Source organism: Sciurus carolinensis, chromosome 11 (genome assembly GCF_902686445.1).
Source record: "Sciurus carolinensis chromosome 11, mSciCar1.2, whole genome shotgun sequence".
Lineage (NCBI taxonomy): Eukaryota > Metazoa > Chordata > Mammalia > Rodentia > Sciuridae > Sciurus > Sciurus carolinensis.
The window spans coordinates 72,093,281-72,108,874 of NC_062223.1; the positions used below are offsets into that span (position 1 = coordinate 72,093,281).

The 15,594-nt window shown below is 38.4% G+C and overlaps 1 protein-coding gene across 1 annotated transcript; it reads right to left on the bottom strand.

Moving 5' to 3' along the window:
• Window positions 1-8,318: 8,318 nt before the first annotated feature.
• Window positions 8,319-9,976, bottom strand: LOC124959536 (putative olfactory receptor 52P1). The gene is given in 3 exon segments (XM_047517952.1): window positions 8,319-9,263; window positions 9,265-9,294; window positions 9,866-9,976. Coding segments are annotated over 3 exon segments (1,086 nt in total).
• Window positions 9,977-15,594: the final 5,618 nt, after the last annotated feature.

Below are 15,594 nucleotides of genomic sequence, written 5' to 3' on the forward strand. Positions count from 1 at the left end.
AAGTGACTGCTCAGAGGGCGGGTCGCATAGCCAGGCGATTAGGTGCATAGCAAGGTCCGGTCCAGGGACCTAGGCACCTTTTCTTGAATGAACTACACAGAGACAAACTGAGGGGCGAAGTGAAGGTTCCAGGACTTCAGGCAGCGTCTCTGAGAAGGGACAACCTAAGGAGACTCGTCTACGAAGGGTGAGGCTCCCAGGCCCAGGAGGTAGGTCTGGGCCCCTGGGAAGGCTGCCCTGCCCAGGCAGCAAGACACATCTACCCTCATTGGAACAGTGAGCTCGGAAAGTGGGAGACCTTGCAGAGGAGGCCGAGCAGCACACCGCTTGGTTTTTTGGTTTTTTGGACCAATCTGCCAGGGCTCCGGGGGCTGCCAGAGAAAGAGTTGGGGGGCGAACTATTTGGATTCAGCAACTGCCTGAACAACGGGGAGGGGGCTGTCCTGAGGAGGTGGAGGTGCGCAGTGAGTGGCTTGGTCTCCAAGCGCCCACACAGAACACCTGCCTGGAGGAAGAGACGAGTGACGGGTCACTGGGGCTTGGAGCATATGTACGAGGCTCCAAGTGACTCTTCAGAGGAGGGGTCGCATAGCCAAGTGATTAGGTGCAAAGCACGGTCTGAGCCGGGGATCTAAGCACCTTTTCTTGAAAGAGCTACACAGAGACCAGCTGAGGGGTGGAGCGAAGGTTCCAGGACTGTGGGCAGCTTCTCTGAGGAGGGGCCACCAAAGGAGACTCGTCTGCGAAGGGCAGGGCTCCCAAGCCCAGGAGGTAGGTCCAGGCCCCTGGAAACGCTGCTTGGGAAGGCTGCCCTGCACAGGCGGTAGTTGTGGACTGAGGAGAACCTCTAGGAGGGGAACGGACTAGTGAGACCTCCCCACCGGGTGGGTCTTCCCCGCAGAGTGAGGTTTTCCCACAAAGACAGTAAAACCAGAGACACAGGCCCAAACAGGCATTGCCTTAGCCCGCAGTCTAGCTCCCCTTTGGATGACCATTGGTCAACAAGTAGAGGCACCTCTGCCCTCTAGCAGGGAATATACCCCACCTGAAGACCACCACCCCTAGAGAGGCAGCTACCTAGGGGAACACCGAAGTATCAACTTCCTCTAAGACTTCAGGCTACTGAAGGATAAGAGGGGATACACTAGCAATCTTCAGGGACATTATAAGTCAATAGAGGAAATCTGCAACATCTCTGCAGTCCACTGATACCTGAACAATATGAGAAAACAAGGGAAGAAAATGCCTCAAACAAATCTGGATGTTATATCAATAAAATCCAATGACAGCATGGCAGAAGAAATGTCAGAAAGGGAGTTCAGAATGTACATAATCAACATGATAAGGGAAGCAAACGATGAAATGAAAGAGCAAATGCAGGCATTGAATGAACGCACCAATAGACAGTTAAAAGAGCAAATACAGGAAGCAAAAGACCATTTCAATAAAGAGTTAGAGATATTGAAAAAAAACCAAACAGAAATCCTTGAAATGAAGGAAACAATAAACCAAATTAAGAACTCCATAGAAAGCACAACCAATTGGATAGAACACCTGGAAGACAGAACCTCAGATATTGAAGACAAAATATTTAACCTCGAAAACAAAGTCGAACAAACAGAGAAGATGGTAAGAAATCATGAACAGAATCTCCAAGAACTATGGGATATCATGAAAAGGCCAAATTTGAGAATTATTGGGATTGAGGAAGGCTTAGAGAAACAAACCAAAGGAATGAACAACCTATTCAATGAGATAATTTCAGAAAATTTCCCAAATCTGAAGAACGAAATGGAAAATCAAGTTCAAGAGGCTTACAGGACTCCAAATACACAAAATTACAACAGACCCACACCAAGGCACATTATAATGAAAATACCTAACATACAAAATAAAGACAGAATCTTAAAGGCTGTGAGAGAAAAGAACCAAATTACATTCAGGGGGAAGCCAATACGGATATCAGCAGATTTTTCAATCCAGACCCTAAAAGCTAGAAGGGCCTGGAATAACATTTTTCAAGCCCTAAAAGAAAATGGATGCCAACCAAGAATCTTATACCCAGCAAAACTTACCTTCAGATTTGACAACGAAATAAAATCCTTCCATGATAAACAAAAGCTAAAAGAATATACAAAAAGAAAGCCAGCATTACAGAACATTCTCAGCAAAATATTCCATGAAGAAGAAATGAAAAACAAAGAAGCAAATCAGCAAAGGGAGGAGATATCCTAAAGGAACTCTCAAATAAAGAGGAACCAAGTCGTGTCAAAAATAAGCAAATAAATGAATAAAATGAGTCAAATGACCGGGAATACAAATCATATCTCAATAATTACCCTGAATATTAACGGCCTGAATTCATCAATCAAAAGACATAGACTGGCAGATTGAATAAAAAAGAAAGATCCAACAATATGTTGCCTGCAAGAGACTCATCTCTTAGAAAGAGATACCCAAAGACTAAAGGTGAAAGGATGGGAAAAAACTTACCATGCACATGGACCCAGCAAAAAAGCTGGGGTATCCATCCTCATTTCAGATAAAGTGGACTTCAAGCCAAAGTTAATCAGAAGGGATAAAGAAGGACATTTCATAATGCTTAAGGGAACCATAAATCAGCAAGACATAACAATCATAAATATCTATGCCCCAAACAGTGGCTCACCCATGTATGTCAAACAAATCCTTCTCAATCTCAGAAACCAAATAGACCACAATACAATAATACTAGGTGATTTTAACACGCCTCTCTCTCCACTGGACAGATCTTCCAAACAAAAATTGAATAAAGAAACCTTAGATCTCAATAACACAATCAATAATTTAGACTTAACAGACATTTATAGAATATACCATCCAACGAAGAGTGAATACACTTTCTTCTCAGCAGCACATGGATCCTTCTCTAAAATAGACCATATATTATGCCACAAAGCTAATGTTAGCAAATACAAGAAGATAGAGACACTTCCTTGTATTTTATCAGACCATAATGGATTGAAACTAGAAATAAATGAAAGAGCAAAAAACAGAAATTACTCCAACACCTGGAGATTAAACAATATGCTATTATATGAGGAATGGATAACAGAAGATATTAGGAAGGAAATTAAAAAATTCTTAGAGGTAAACGAGAACAAAGAAACATCGTATCAAAATCTCTGGGACACTATGAAAGCCGTACTTAGAGGAAGATTTATTTCATGGAGCGCATTTAATAAAAGAAGTAAAACTCAAAAAATAAATGAACTAACACTACAGCTCAAAGCCCTAGAAAAAGAAGAACAGACCAACACCAGAAGTAGTAGAAGACAGGAAATAGTTAAACTCAGAGCTGAAATCAACGAAATTGAAACGAAAGAAACAATACAAAAAATTGACAAAATAAATAGTTGGTTCTTCGAAAAAATAAACAAAATTGATAAACCTTTAGCCACACTAACAAAGAGAAGACGAGAGAAAACCCAAATCACCAAAATTCGGAATGAACAAGGAAGTATCACAACAGACACGACTGAAATACAAAACATAATTAGAAGCTATTTTGAAAATCTATATTCCAACAAAATAGAAAATTTCGAAGATATCAACAAGTTTCTAGAGACCTATGAATTGCCTAAACTAAACGAGGAGGACATGCACAATTTAAATAGACCAATTTCAAGTAATGAAATAGAAGAAGTCATCAAAAGCCTACCAACAAAGAAAAGTCCAGGACCTGATGGTTTCTCAGCCGAGTTCTACAAAACCTTTAAAGAAGAGCTCATTCCAATACTTTTCAAAGTATTCCATGAAATAGAAGAGGAGGGAACCCTCCCAAACTCATTCTACGAAGCCAATATCACCCTGATACCTAAACCAGACAGAGACACATCGAGGAAAGAAAATTTCAGACCAATTTCCTTAATGAACATCGACGCAAAAATTCTCAACAAAATTTTAGCAAATCGCATACAAAAATGTATTAAAAAGATAGTGCATCATGATCAAGTGGGTTTCATCCCAGGGATGCAAGGTTGGTTCAACATCAGGAAATCAATAAATGTAATTCACCATATCAACAGACTTAAAGTCAAGAACCACATGATTATTTCAATAGATGCAGAAAAAGCATTTGATAAAATACAGCACCCCTTCATGCTCAAAACACTAGAAAAAATAGGGATAGTGGGAACGTTCCTTAACATTGTAAAGGCCATCTATGCTAAGCCCATGGCTAATATTATTCTTAATGGTGAAAAACTGAAAGCATTCCCCCTAAAATCTGGAACAAGGCAGGGATGCCCTCTCTCACCACTCCTATTCAATATCGTCCTTGAAACTCTAGTCAGAGCAATTAGACAGACCAAAGAAATTAAAGGGATACGAATTGGAAAAGAAGAACTCAAACTATCCCTGTTTGCTGATGATATGATTGTATACTTAGAGGAACCAGAAAATTCCACCAGAAAACTCTTAGAACTCATAAGTGAATTCAGTAAAGTAGCAGGATACAAGATCAATGCTCATAAATCCAATGCATTTTTATACATAAGTGATGAATCTTCAGAAAGAGAAGTTAGGAAAACTACTCCATTCACAATAGCCTCAAAAAAAATAAAATACTTGGGAATCAATCTCACAAAAGAGGTGAAAGACCTCTACAATGAGAACTACAGAACACTAAAGAAAGAAATTAAAGAACACCTTAGAAGATGGAAAGATCTCCCATGTTCCTGGATAGGCAGAATTAATATTGTCAAAATGGCCATACTACCAAAAGTGCTATACAGATTCAATGCAATTCCAATTAAAATCCCAATGATGTACCTTGCAGAAATAGAGCAAGCAATTATGAAATTCATCTGGAAGAATAAGAAACCCAGAATTGCTAAAGCAATCCTTCGCAGGAAAAATGAAGCAGGGGGTATTGCAATACCTGAACTTCAACTTTACTACAAAGCAATAGTAACAAAAACGGCATGGTATTGGTACCAAAATAGACAGGTAGATCAATGGTACAGAATAGAAGACACGGACACAAACCCAAACAAATATAATTTCCTCATACTAGACAAAGGGGCCAAAAATATGCAATGGAGAAAAGATAGCCTCTTCAACAAATGGTGCTGGGAGAATTGGAAATCCATATGCAACAAAATGAAAATAAACCCATATCTCTCACCGTGCACAAAACTAAACTCAAAATGGATTAAGGACCTCGGAATCAGACCAGAGACCCTGCATCTTATAGAAGAAAATGTAGGTCCAGATCTTCAACATGTCGGCTTAGGACCAGACTTTCTCAACAGGACTCCCATAGCACAAGAAATAAAAGTAAGAATCAACAACTGGGATAGATTCAAACTAAAAAGCTTTCTCTCAGCAAAGGAAACTATCAGCAATGTGAAGAAAGAGCCTACAGAGTGGGAGAAAATCTTTGCCAATCATACTTCAGATAGAGCACTAATCTCCAGAATCTATAAAGAACTCAAAAAACTCAACACCAAGACTACAAATAATCCAATCGACAAATGGTCTAAGGAAATGAACAGACACTTCACAGAAGAAGACCTACAAACAATCAACAAACATATGGAAAAATGTTCAACATCTCTAGTAATAAAAGAAATGCAAATCAAAACTACCCTAAGATTCCATCTCACCCCAATCAGAATGGCGATTATCAAGAACACAAGCAACAACAGGTGTTGGCGAGGATGTGGGGAAAAAGGTACACTCATACATTGCTGGTGGGGTTGCAAATTAGTGCAACCACTCTGGAAGGCAGTATGGAGATTCCTTAAAAAACTTGGAATGGAACTACCATTTGACCCAGCTATCCCACTCCTTGGCCTATACCCAAAGGACTTAAAATCAGCATACTACAGAGATACAGCCACATCAATGTTCATTGCTGCTCAATTCACCATAGCCAGATTGTGGAACCAACCTAGATGCCCTTCAGTTGATGAATGGATAAAGAAACTGTGGCATATATATACAATGGAATATTACTCAGCCATAAAGAATGATAAAATTATGGCATTTGCAAGCAAATGGACGAAATTGGAGAATATCATGCTAAGTGAGATAAGCCAATCTCAAAAAACCAAAGGAAGAATGATCTCGCTGATAAGTGGATGATGATACATAATGGGGTGTGGGAGGGGTTAGTTTTAGGGTTAGAGTGAGGGTTAGGGAGGGGGGCAAGAATGGGGGAAGGAAGGACTGTATAGAGGGAAAAGAGGGATGGGAGGGGTGGGGGGAAGGGGAAAAAAATAACAGAATGAATCAACCAACATCACCCTATGTAAACGTATGATTACACAAATGGTATGCCTTTACTCTATGTACAAACAGTGAAAGAACATGTATCCCATTTGTTCACAATAAAAAATTAAAAAAATAAATAAATAAATAAATAAATAATATTAGAGTAAATAGTGTATAAACATGCTATTTCCCTTTGTAATAATAATTGAGAATTTCTTTACAAAATAAATATGACTGAATGAACATGTGTTTTACTGGTTTGAATAATGTACCCTTCAAATGTCACATCTAAGTAGAATGTGACCTTGTTAGGAAATAAAGTCTTTGCAAGTGTAATAAAGTTCAAATGAAATTATACTGGGTTAGGGTGGGTCATAATTTAATGACTGGTGTCCTCGGAGTAGAGGGATCTATGGACACAGCAAGAAGAGGATGCTATGAAGAAGCACATGGGTAAGAGGCATGAGATGACAGGCAGGTGATAGAGTGATGTGTTCTCAAGGTAAGAAATGCTAAGGATTGACCAACCATCAGAAGCAGAAGAGAGGCAGAGAGATCCTCCCCTAGAGCCTTGAGAGAGAGTGTCCCTGCTGACAAATCTACTTTGGACTGTACCTCCAACTGTAAGAGAAAGAAAAAGTACCCAGTTTGTGGCAATTTGTTACACCAACTCTGAGAAAGGAATGCACGTGATAAAATGTTACATCTCACTATCTGGGGGCATGCTGACCTTCTACACAGTATATCTTAATGTTTACATTTTATTCTGTGAATTAGATTATCAGACCAAAATGGCTACAAGGGAAATTGGAAGTGCACATATCCTTTTGTGTGATAACTATTTTTATATATTTAGCTTTTAATAATATTTAGTTTGTGCAAAAAAAATGAATAAGCAGTCAACATGACAAGGTGCTCATGTAGTTTTTTTAAACAAAAGTCTAGAAATAAACAGAAGCTTGTGAATACTTCAATGAATGCTGACAAATATACAAAAGAAGATTATCAAGCTTTGACAAGTAACAAGATAAGCCTTTTTATGCTGATATAAAATAATTCCTAAGAGTATTAAATAAAGAAAAAACTCAAATAATGTGTTTGTACTTAAGTAAATTGTACACTATAATTCAATTTTACCCACAGATATATTTTGTTTATTTTCACTGTGTACGTTCTTACACTGATACATGAAAAGATGAATCTAATCCTAAGTTAGGAATGGATGTTTTCTAAGTTCACACTTAGTAAGTTGCTAAAAATTAAAATATGTAAACACCAAATTTATGTGACCCAATCTGTGTCATCTATCCACCTGTGACAAGCCCTGTTTGAGATTTTAGGAGTCGGGTTTATGTAAACAACAAAGTGTGGTAACCTTAATGGTGATAGACCTTGTTGTTTACATAACATCCAAAATGTTAAAAAGTGTTAAACAATTCATTAAAAATAAATTTGTATTAAAAACAAAATTATCTTTTCAAATCATGTAGAAACTATTAATTACCATCAATACTATGCTTAAGCAAGTGGCAGACAATTAAATAGAATGGGGTGGGAGGAGACCTGCTATCATTGGAAATCTTTTTCATTTTTCTTTTGTCAACCACTGCTCAAACATCTTCTAATTAAATTTTAGGTATATTTCAGCAATCCAAAGTGGGAATTTCCTTGAAATCACACTACCTTTGAGATAGCTCTGCTACATTGAAGCTGATATAAACAGACCACAGTTCCTGTGAAACTCCTCTATCCTCTGATGAGGATTTGGTTGCTCCTGATGAGATTTTCTTGCATTGCCATGAGACTTGACTACTCTCCATGCTCTTCTGCTATTAAGAAATTGAGTTCATCTCAACGTACGCGATTTCTATCCTCTACCTTACTCACATTTTAAAAAGAATCAAATTTTTAGTTTTCCTTAAGAACTATAAGATACAGCAATATGGATACAGCTACAAGGGAAATTGGAAGTGCACATATCCTTTTGTGTGATAAATTTGGTGTTTACATATTTTAATTTTTAGCAACTTACTAAGTGTGAACTTAGAAAACATCCATTCCTAACAACTGTATTTGGTTACTTTTTCCCGAAACTCCTTGGTTTTCACTGCATAAATAATAGGATTGAGCATTGGAGGTACAAGGAAGTAGAGGTTGCCAAGAATGGTGTTTACGTGGGGTGGGATGCCTGTGCCAAAGCGGTGAGTAAGAAAAGAGAAGAGGGAAGGGGTGTAAGAGATAAGCATGACGCAGATATGGGTGGTGCAGGTGTTGACTGCTTTGTGGTGGGCTTCCTTAGAAGAGAGGCGCAGTACAGCCCGGATGATGAGCACGTAAGACGAGGCGATTGCAGAGATGTCCATCCCAACAACCAGCAGGGCCACCACCAGACCATACATCCGGTTGACTGTGGTGTCCACACACACCATCTTGACCACAGCCATGTGCTCACAGTAGGTGGTGGGGATGACACGGTTGGCATGGAAGGGCATATGCTGGAGGAGGAGGGGCATGGGGATAATGAAGAGGACGGCTCTCACCAAACTCACTAGGCCAATGACCCCAATGCGACTGTTGGAAAGGATGGTGGCATAGTGCAGGGGCTTGCAGATGGCCACATAGCGGTCAAGAGCCATGGTCATCAGGACGGCCGACTGCACGACAGAAATGGAGTGGATGAAGAACAGTTGGACCAGGCAGCCTTCATAGCTGATATCACTCTGGCCAAACCAGAAGATGCACAGCACCTTTGGAATGGTGGTTGTAGACATGCCCAGGTCTGTGAGAGCCAAGAGGCATAGGAGCAAGAACATGGGCTTATGCAGGGAGCACTCTGTGGAAATGATGAAGAGGATGGTGCAGTTCCCCAGCACAGTGATGAAGTACATAGAGGAGAAGGGGATAGACATCCATTTGTGTTTGTCTTCCATCCCAGGAATGCCTTGGAGAATGAAGAAAGATGGGTGGCCGGTGACATTGCAAGTAGTCATGGTGGCACCCTGCTGAAGTACCTGAGGGGAGCAAGGAAGACACTACCTGAGCTTCAATAGCTCAAAATCAAGAGCTTCCAAGTGGAAAACAAAGACTAGAACGCTGAGATACACACCAATGATTCTGAAATTTTGACAGCATATATCGTGTGGCATAAGACTATGCCATAATATTATAGCAGTAATAATGTGGTATAACAGCATCAGTATCTAAGAGAATGCTTTTTGATAAATGTTTTATTAAGTATAGACTAATTAATTATTCCTTAATAAAATTTGTTAGTAAATGTGTGTGAATATAATAACAACTGAATCTATTTCAATTATATAGGGAAACAAAAATGGACATAAACACAAAACTAAATACATCAAATCTCCCCTCTCAGAAAGCAAAAATTAATCTAGTGAGAAAATTTTTAATTAGCATAACTTCAAAGTTTATTCTGCATCCAAATATTGAAAAATATACATCTTTCGCAGATAAGAGAACAGAGGTAGTGGGGATATTTCTGATGAAGACTTTCAGTGGTGATGAAGAATGGGGTCTCAGCAGTTGAGCTCAGGGAGCAGCAACTAGAATGTGAACTTGAACTCCACCCAGACCTGGAACTACTTACCTGAGAGTGAGGCAGTAAGAGAGTGGGCAGCTGGCCCAAGACACCTGCTGCAAGTGTGTTTGGGGGCTCATGCACATACGTGTGCTTGTGTGCTTTAGCAAACATCCACATGGTTTTTGGAAAGCACAGTCATGACCCTGCATTTCTCCACTCCTTACTTTCCTGCCCCCAGGATCCAAGGTGTGACCCATTAAATCACCTAAGCAAAGGCCCCCAGGGAGCCCAGAATTGGTTCCCCCCTCACACATAAAGGCACCACTACTATTATGTGTGAAATTGACCTTAGAGGTTGCCCTGAGCTCCCAGGAGATGAGACTGATTGATTTTAGGGATTCTGGGAATATGAGTCTTTGCCTGGTCTGGAGGAGCTTAAGGAGAGAGAAAGTAAAGTGAAAGCTGAATCAAAAGATGAACAGATTAAGAAAGTGATGAATGTAATATATGTGTGTATATTTGTGAACATTTTCAGCCTCAAGAAAAGCGATTCTGCCATTTGCTAACACGAATGGAATTTGAGGACATTATTCAAAGTGAAATAATCTAGAAACAGAAAAAAAGGACATTGCATGATCTCACTTATATGTAGAATCCTTTATAAAAAGTCAAAATAACAGTTGGTAGAGGGCTTGTCTTGTATGCACAAGGTCCTAGGTTCAATCCCCAGCAACACAAAAAGTAAAAAACAGTCAAAATACAGATACAGAAAATAAAATAATGATCACCAGGGTCAGGCTAGGGGGAGGAAATGAGGGGGCAGAGGTCAAAAGCTACAAAGTAGCAATAGGGATGAGCAAGTGGGTAAGCTCTAATGTGAACACTGAGGACTGCAGTGAATAGCACTGTGCTCTATGCAGGTTTTGTTGACTGAGTCAATAATAACTTCTCATGTAGCAGTGAGAGTGATGGGTGGCCCTATTGCATTAAGATAACCATTTAAATTATACACATTAAAATTTATTAAAAATGAAAAACTAAATCTGGAACTAGATTGAGGACTAGCACATTGAACTTTCCAAAGGCTCTTATTCCCATATATGTAAGTGTGGGAGTCAGGGAGCCAAATAATCCCTGACTGGTGGAATCATGCCAGGAATGCATCAGAGATTCAACCCTTCTTGAGGAATATCTTAGCAAAACACCATAGAAAACTCCAATTTTTCTGTCCCTAGCCTCTTCCTGATTTTCCCTCTCTATCCTTTGTCCCGGGTCAGTGTCTTTGTCCTAGACGTTCTCCAGGACGTCTTCTGCAGGGCATTACTCCCATCCATCCTTACATCTTTGGCACCAGCATGTGACCATCTTCTGGGTTCCCATGTGGCCAGGTATGTTTTTTTTTTTCCTTTAGTTGAGAGGAAGGAAGTTATTAAACTTTGTTTAAAACTTAATTTTCCAAGACCACTGGAAAACACACAAGATAAAACAAAGCAATTCAAAAATCGTGAAAAGCTCAAGAGAAGTAGGACTTATAGAACCAGCTTCTAAATCCTGATATAGCCTAAGTTCTGCCTACAAATTGGTCCTACAGATGGCTTTGGTGAGAGTTGAGTGTCAGCAAGAAGGAAGAGAAGTGAACAGCAAATGATAAATAGACAGGCCAGGTGCACTTGGTCATGGGAAAATTAGCCACCACCTACATCTTTTCTCTGCAGAAAGTGGGGCTTGAATAACATGCAGAGACCCTGGCCTCTCTGACTCACGATGGTCCTGATGGGTGATAATGACAGGTAGTGACCAAAAAGAATTCTTTCCTCCCACTCCTGTCTCTCATTTTTACATCCATATTCCTATCAAATTCCTGAATACAGTTTCTTAAAGAAGTGCTTCTTGCAGGATATCCTCCCAACACTCATCATAGGCCCAATCAAGAAATTTAACTTTGCCCTTTGGATAATGCACCAAGCTGGGAAAATAACTGGGTGTGATTTCTCTTCAAGTTCTGTATTCTTATCACTAGTGTCATGTGTGGTGCATAGCAGGCAAATGAATAGTATTGTTAAGTGGACAAACGCATGAATAAACAAATGAATTCATTTAAAATAAACTAAAAATGTATCCTAGCTCATATCTCTTACTCATTTTTGTTTTCTTACGTGGGTAAAAACTCAATACATTCCTATGTATAAAGTCTACTCCTTTGCCTTAAGTAAAATTATATATTCAGGCAAAGTAAAACAACTGTCAATGATTCACTTTAGTTAGAAGCTAGACAAAATAATAATTAAATTCAAGGTTAATTATTTAAACTTGATATTTTATTACCAAGTTTAACAACTGATGTAAGGTATAAAGCCCTTCTCTCCCGTTTCAGGAATTTCCCACCTCCCAACCACTTGTCAATCTGCGTTCTGCCCGCCTCTTCCATTACAGGAATTTCCGGCTTATGCTGCCATCATCTTCCTGCCTCCCACCTTATGTCCTAACATATTATTGGTCCATCAGTCAGTCTGCAAGAATTCTCCTCCGTGATTGGTTCCTCCCAGCCCGTGAAATTCCAATATCTGGGAGAAGCCATACACCATCTTTTCTCTTTCTTTTCTTTTTCCACCCCAAGCAGACCTTATCCATCCCCATAAATAAAGTCTTTTGCATGAGTTCTCTTATCTGTGGAGCATTTTTCTGGGAGCTACCAGCGAACCACAACTGAGCCAGTGACCCCTAACAAGTGAAGATAGTAGTATAACAAAGACCAGGCATGGTGGTATACACTGTAATCCCAGTAACTCAGGAGGCTGTAGCAGGAGGATTGCAAACTTGAGGGTAGCCTCAGCAATTCAGCAAGACCCTAAGTTGCTTACTGAGACCCTGTCTCAAAATAGATAGATGATAGAAAGATAGATAGATAGATAGATACAGTGCTGTGATGGTTAAGCTCAGTGGTTAAGCACCCCCAAGTTCAATCCCCAATACCAAAAAAAACAAAAACAAAAAACAAAAAGAATCAAAGGAATGCAAATAAAAATCTATTATAAAACAATTGTATTTAAACAATGAAGCTATGCTATAGGAATAAACAGATTATTTGAACAAAATGGCATTAATAAAAATTCCCAAGTATAAATATAGTATATCATAAAATGAAGATAATATCACAGAACCATGGCAAAAGATTATAGATAATTGTACAGAAGCAATTAAATAATCTATATATCTCACATTAGTTATATTTTCAGGACTACTAATACAAAATCTCATTTACATTCATATTTTAATCTATTTCAGTCACACAAAACTTATGAAAAATAACTTTAAAAAATAGATCATAATTTAGATACACAGAATTTAGATTAAGAAACAAAATGTTAAAGGAAAACATAAGAGCAACTGTGCAACTCATACACAGGACATTTGTTCTATTTTTCCTTCAAAAATCAGTTCAATAATTATCATCCCTATAACATTTTATAGTTTTTAATACTTCTAGTTTGTATTTATGATTTCTAAAAGAATACATGACTTTTTAAACTACATTTTTAAGATTTATGAAAATGATGTTATATCATGTCATTTATATGCATCTTGATTTTTGTTCAAAACAGATTTCTGAGAAACTTTCAAGTTTATGTGTACACTTATGCTTCACTATTTATTCTGGGTATAAAGTATATTTTCATGTTTTATGAATATATCTGAAATTGCAATTCATTACGATTATAAATTCAAAATAACATACATATGATTTTAACATATCATATAAGTGGTTATAGTTTTAAAACTACAGTTCTAAATTGATAATATTTTCATGAATTTGTATATTTCTGCATTCTCATTACATATATATTTACAACTGCATAAATGTATATTAAAATAATTTTATATTCATATTAACTATGAGGAAAGTACTCAATAAAATACTCAAAATAATATGGATCTTCAAATACTCAAATATTCTTTACTATATTGTAAATCTCAAAACTTACTTTTCTTTTAAAAATAAAAGTTTCAATATGGAATTTTCTTAAGATTTTGTTTTTAATATATTACCTGTAACATTTATTATCTTGAGATAGATATCTTATATGCATATCTAGTCTTTCCTTATTATTCATTTTTTTAAACTAGAGCGTTATAGCTATTCATAGAAGATGGGAGAGGGCTTCATTCTGGGAAAATAACTCAGGCATGGACTCTGATTCCATTTCATCCCCATTCCTCCTGCCCTTTTCCCTTTGCTCCTCTCCCCATTCTCATTTCTCTACTGATATTCTTTTGCTCATTTGTTTATTTATTTTTGATGTTGCTTTCTACATATACAAAAGATGAATTTCCTTGTGGTACATTTACATATGCACATAAGGGATTTTGTTAAATTCATTCCATATTTTCTCCCCTTTCCCATTCCTCCTACCTCCCTCTGCAACTCCTACTCCACTGATTTTTCCTATATTTTTATGATATCCAGTCGCCCACCCTTTGTGGTATTACCAGAGATCCCAAAAAACTAGACATCCTGCATAGACCAGCATCATCCCAGCAGTAGGAGCTGTGGATCAATTCTCAAACTCCCACACCCTGAGTTCCAAAGTTCAGTTGAGACTAACCCCCAAATATTGCAATCTCCAATTTCGAACTCTGCACCAGTCCACTACAGAAACACGCAATTTGTCAGCACTGTATACCACGTGACTGGAAGCTGAGATCTACTACATCTAGGTGTGCCTCCTAATCACAAAAGCTGGAAGATAAGCGAGGAACACAAATGTGATGGGCTTAACAACCTCAAACTTCAACCCAAGCTTTACAAAGCCACAACCAAAGGCAAAGAATGAAAATCTTTCCCTGCCAACAGTTTAGACCAACTCAGTGGAAATTAACACTTTATTTCCAGCAAGATCTTTCTGATCTTGAAGTCTAGGCGGGAACCAATCAGCTTCAAACTCAGCAAAGAGGGGTTCATGCAGGCGAGAGTCCCATAGGAATATATGGTAAGCACGAACTGATCACGTTCGAGGAAATGTTGTTAACCAATCCCTGATGTCATTAACTTTTTTTTTATTGTAAACAAATGGGATACATATTGTTTCTCTATTTGTACATGGAGTCAAGGCATGCCATTTGTGTAATCATAAATTTACATAGGGTAATGTTGTTTGATTCATTCTGTTATTTTTTTCCCTTCCCCACCACCCCTCCCACCACTCTTTTCCCTCTATACAGTCCTTCCTTCCTCCATTCTTACCACCTTCCTAAACCCTAATCCTAAACCTAACCCTAAACCTAAATCTAACACCTCCCACCCCCAATTATATGTACTCATCCGCTTATCAGCGATATCATTCGTCTTTTAGTTTTTTGAGTTTGGCTTATCTCACTTAGCATGATATTCTACAATTTCATCCATTTGCCTGCAAATGCATAATTTTATCATTCTTTATGGCTGAGTAATATTCCATTGTATATATATGCCACAGATTCTTTATCCATTCATCAATTGAAGGACTTCTAGGTTGGTTCCACATTCTGGCTATGGTGAATTCAGCAGCAATGAACACTGATGTGACTGTATCTCTGTAGTATGCTGATTTTAACTCCTTTGGGTATAGACCAAGGAGTGGGATAGTTGGGTCAAATGGTGATTCCATTCCAAGCTTTCTGAGGAATCTCCATACCGCTTTCCAGAGTGGCTGCACTAATTTGCAACCCCACCAGCAATGAGTGTACCTTTTTCCCCACATCCTCGCCAACACCTATTGTTGCTTGTATTCTTGATAATCGCCATTCTAATTGGGATG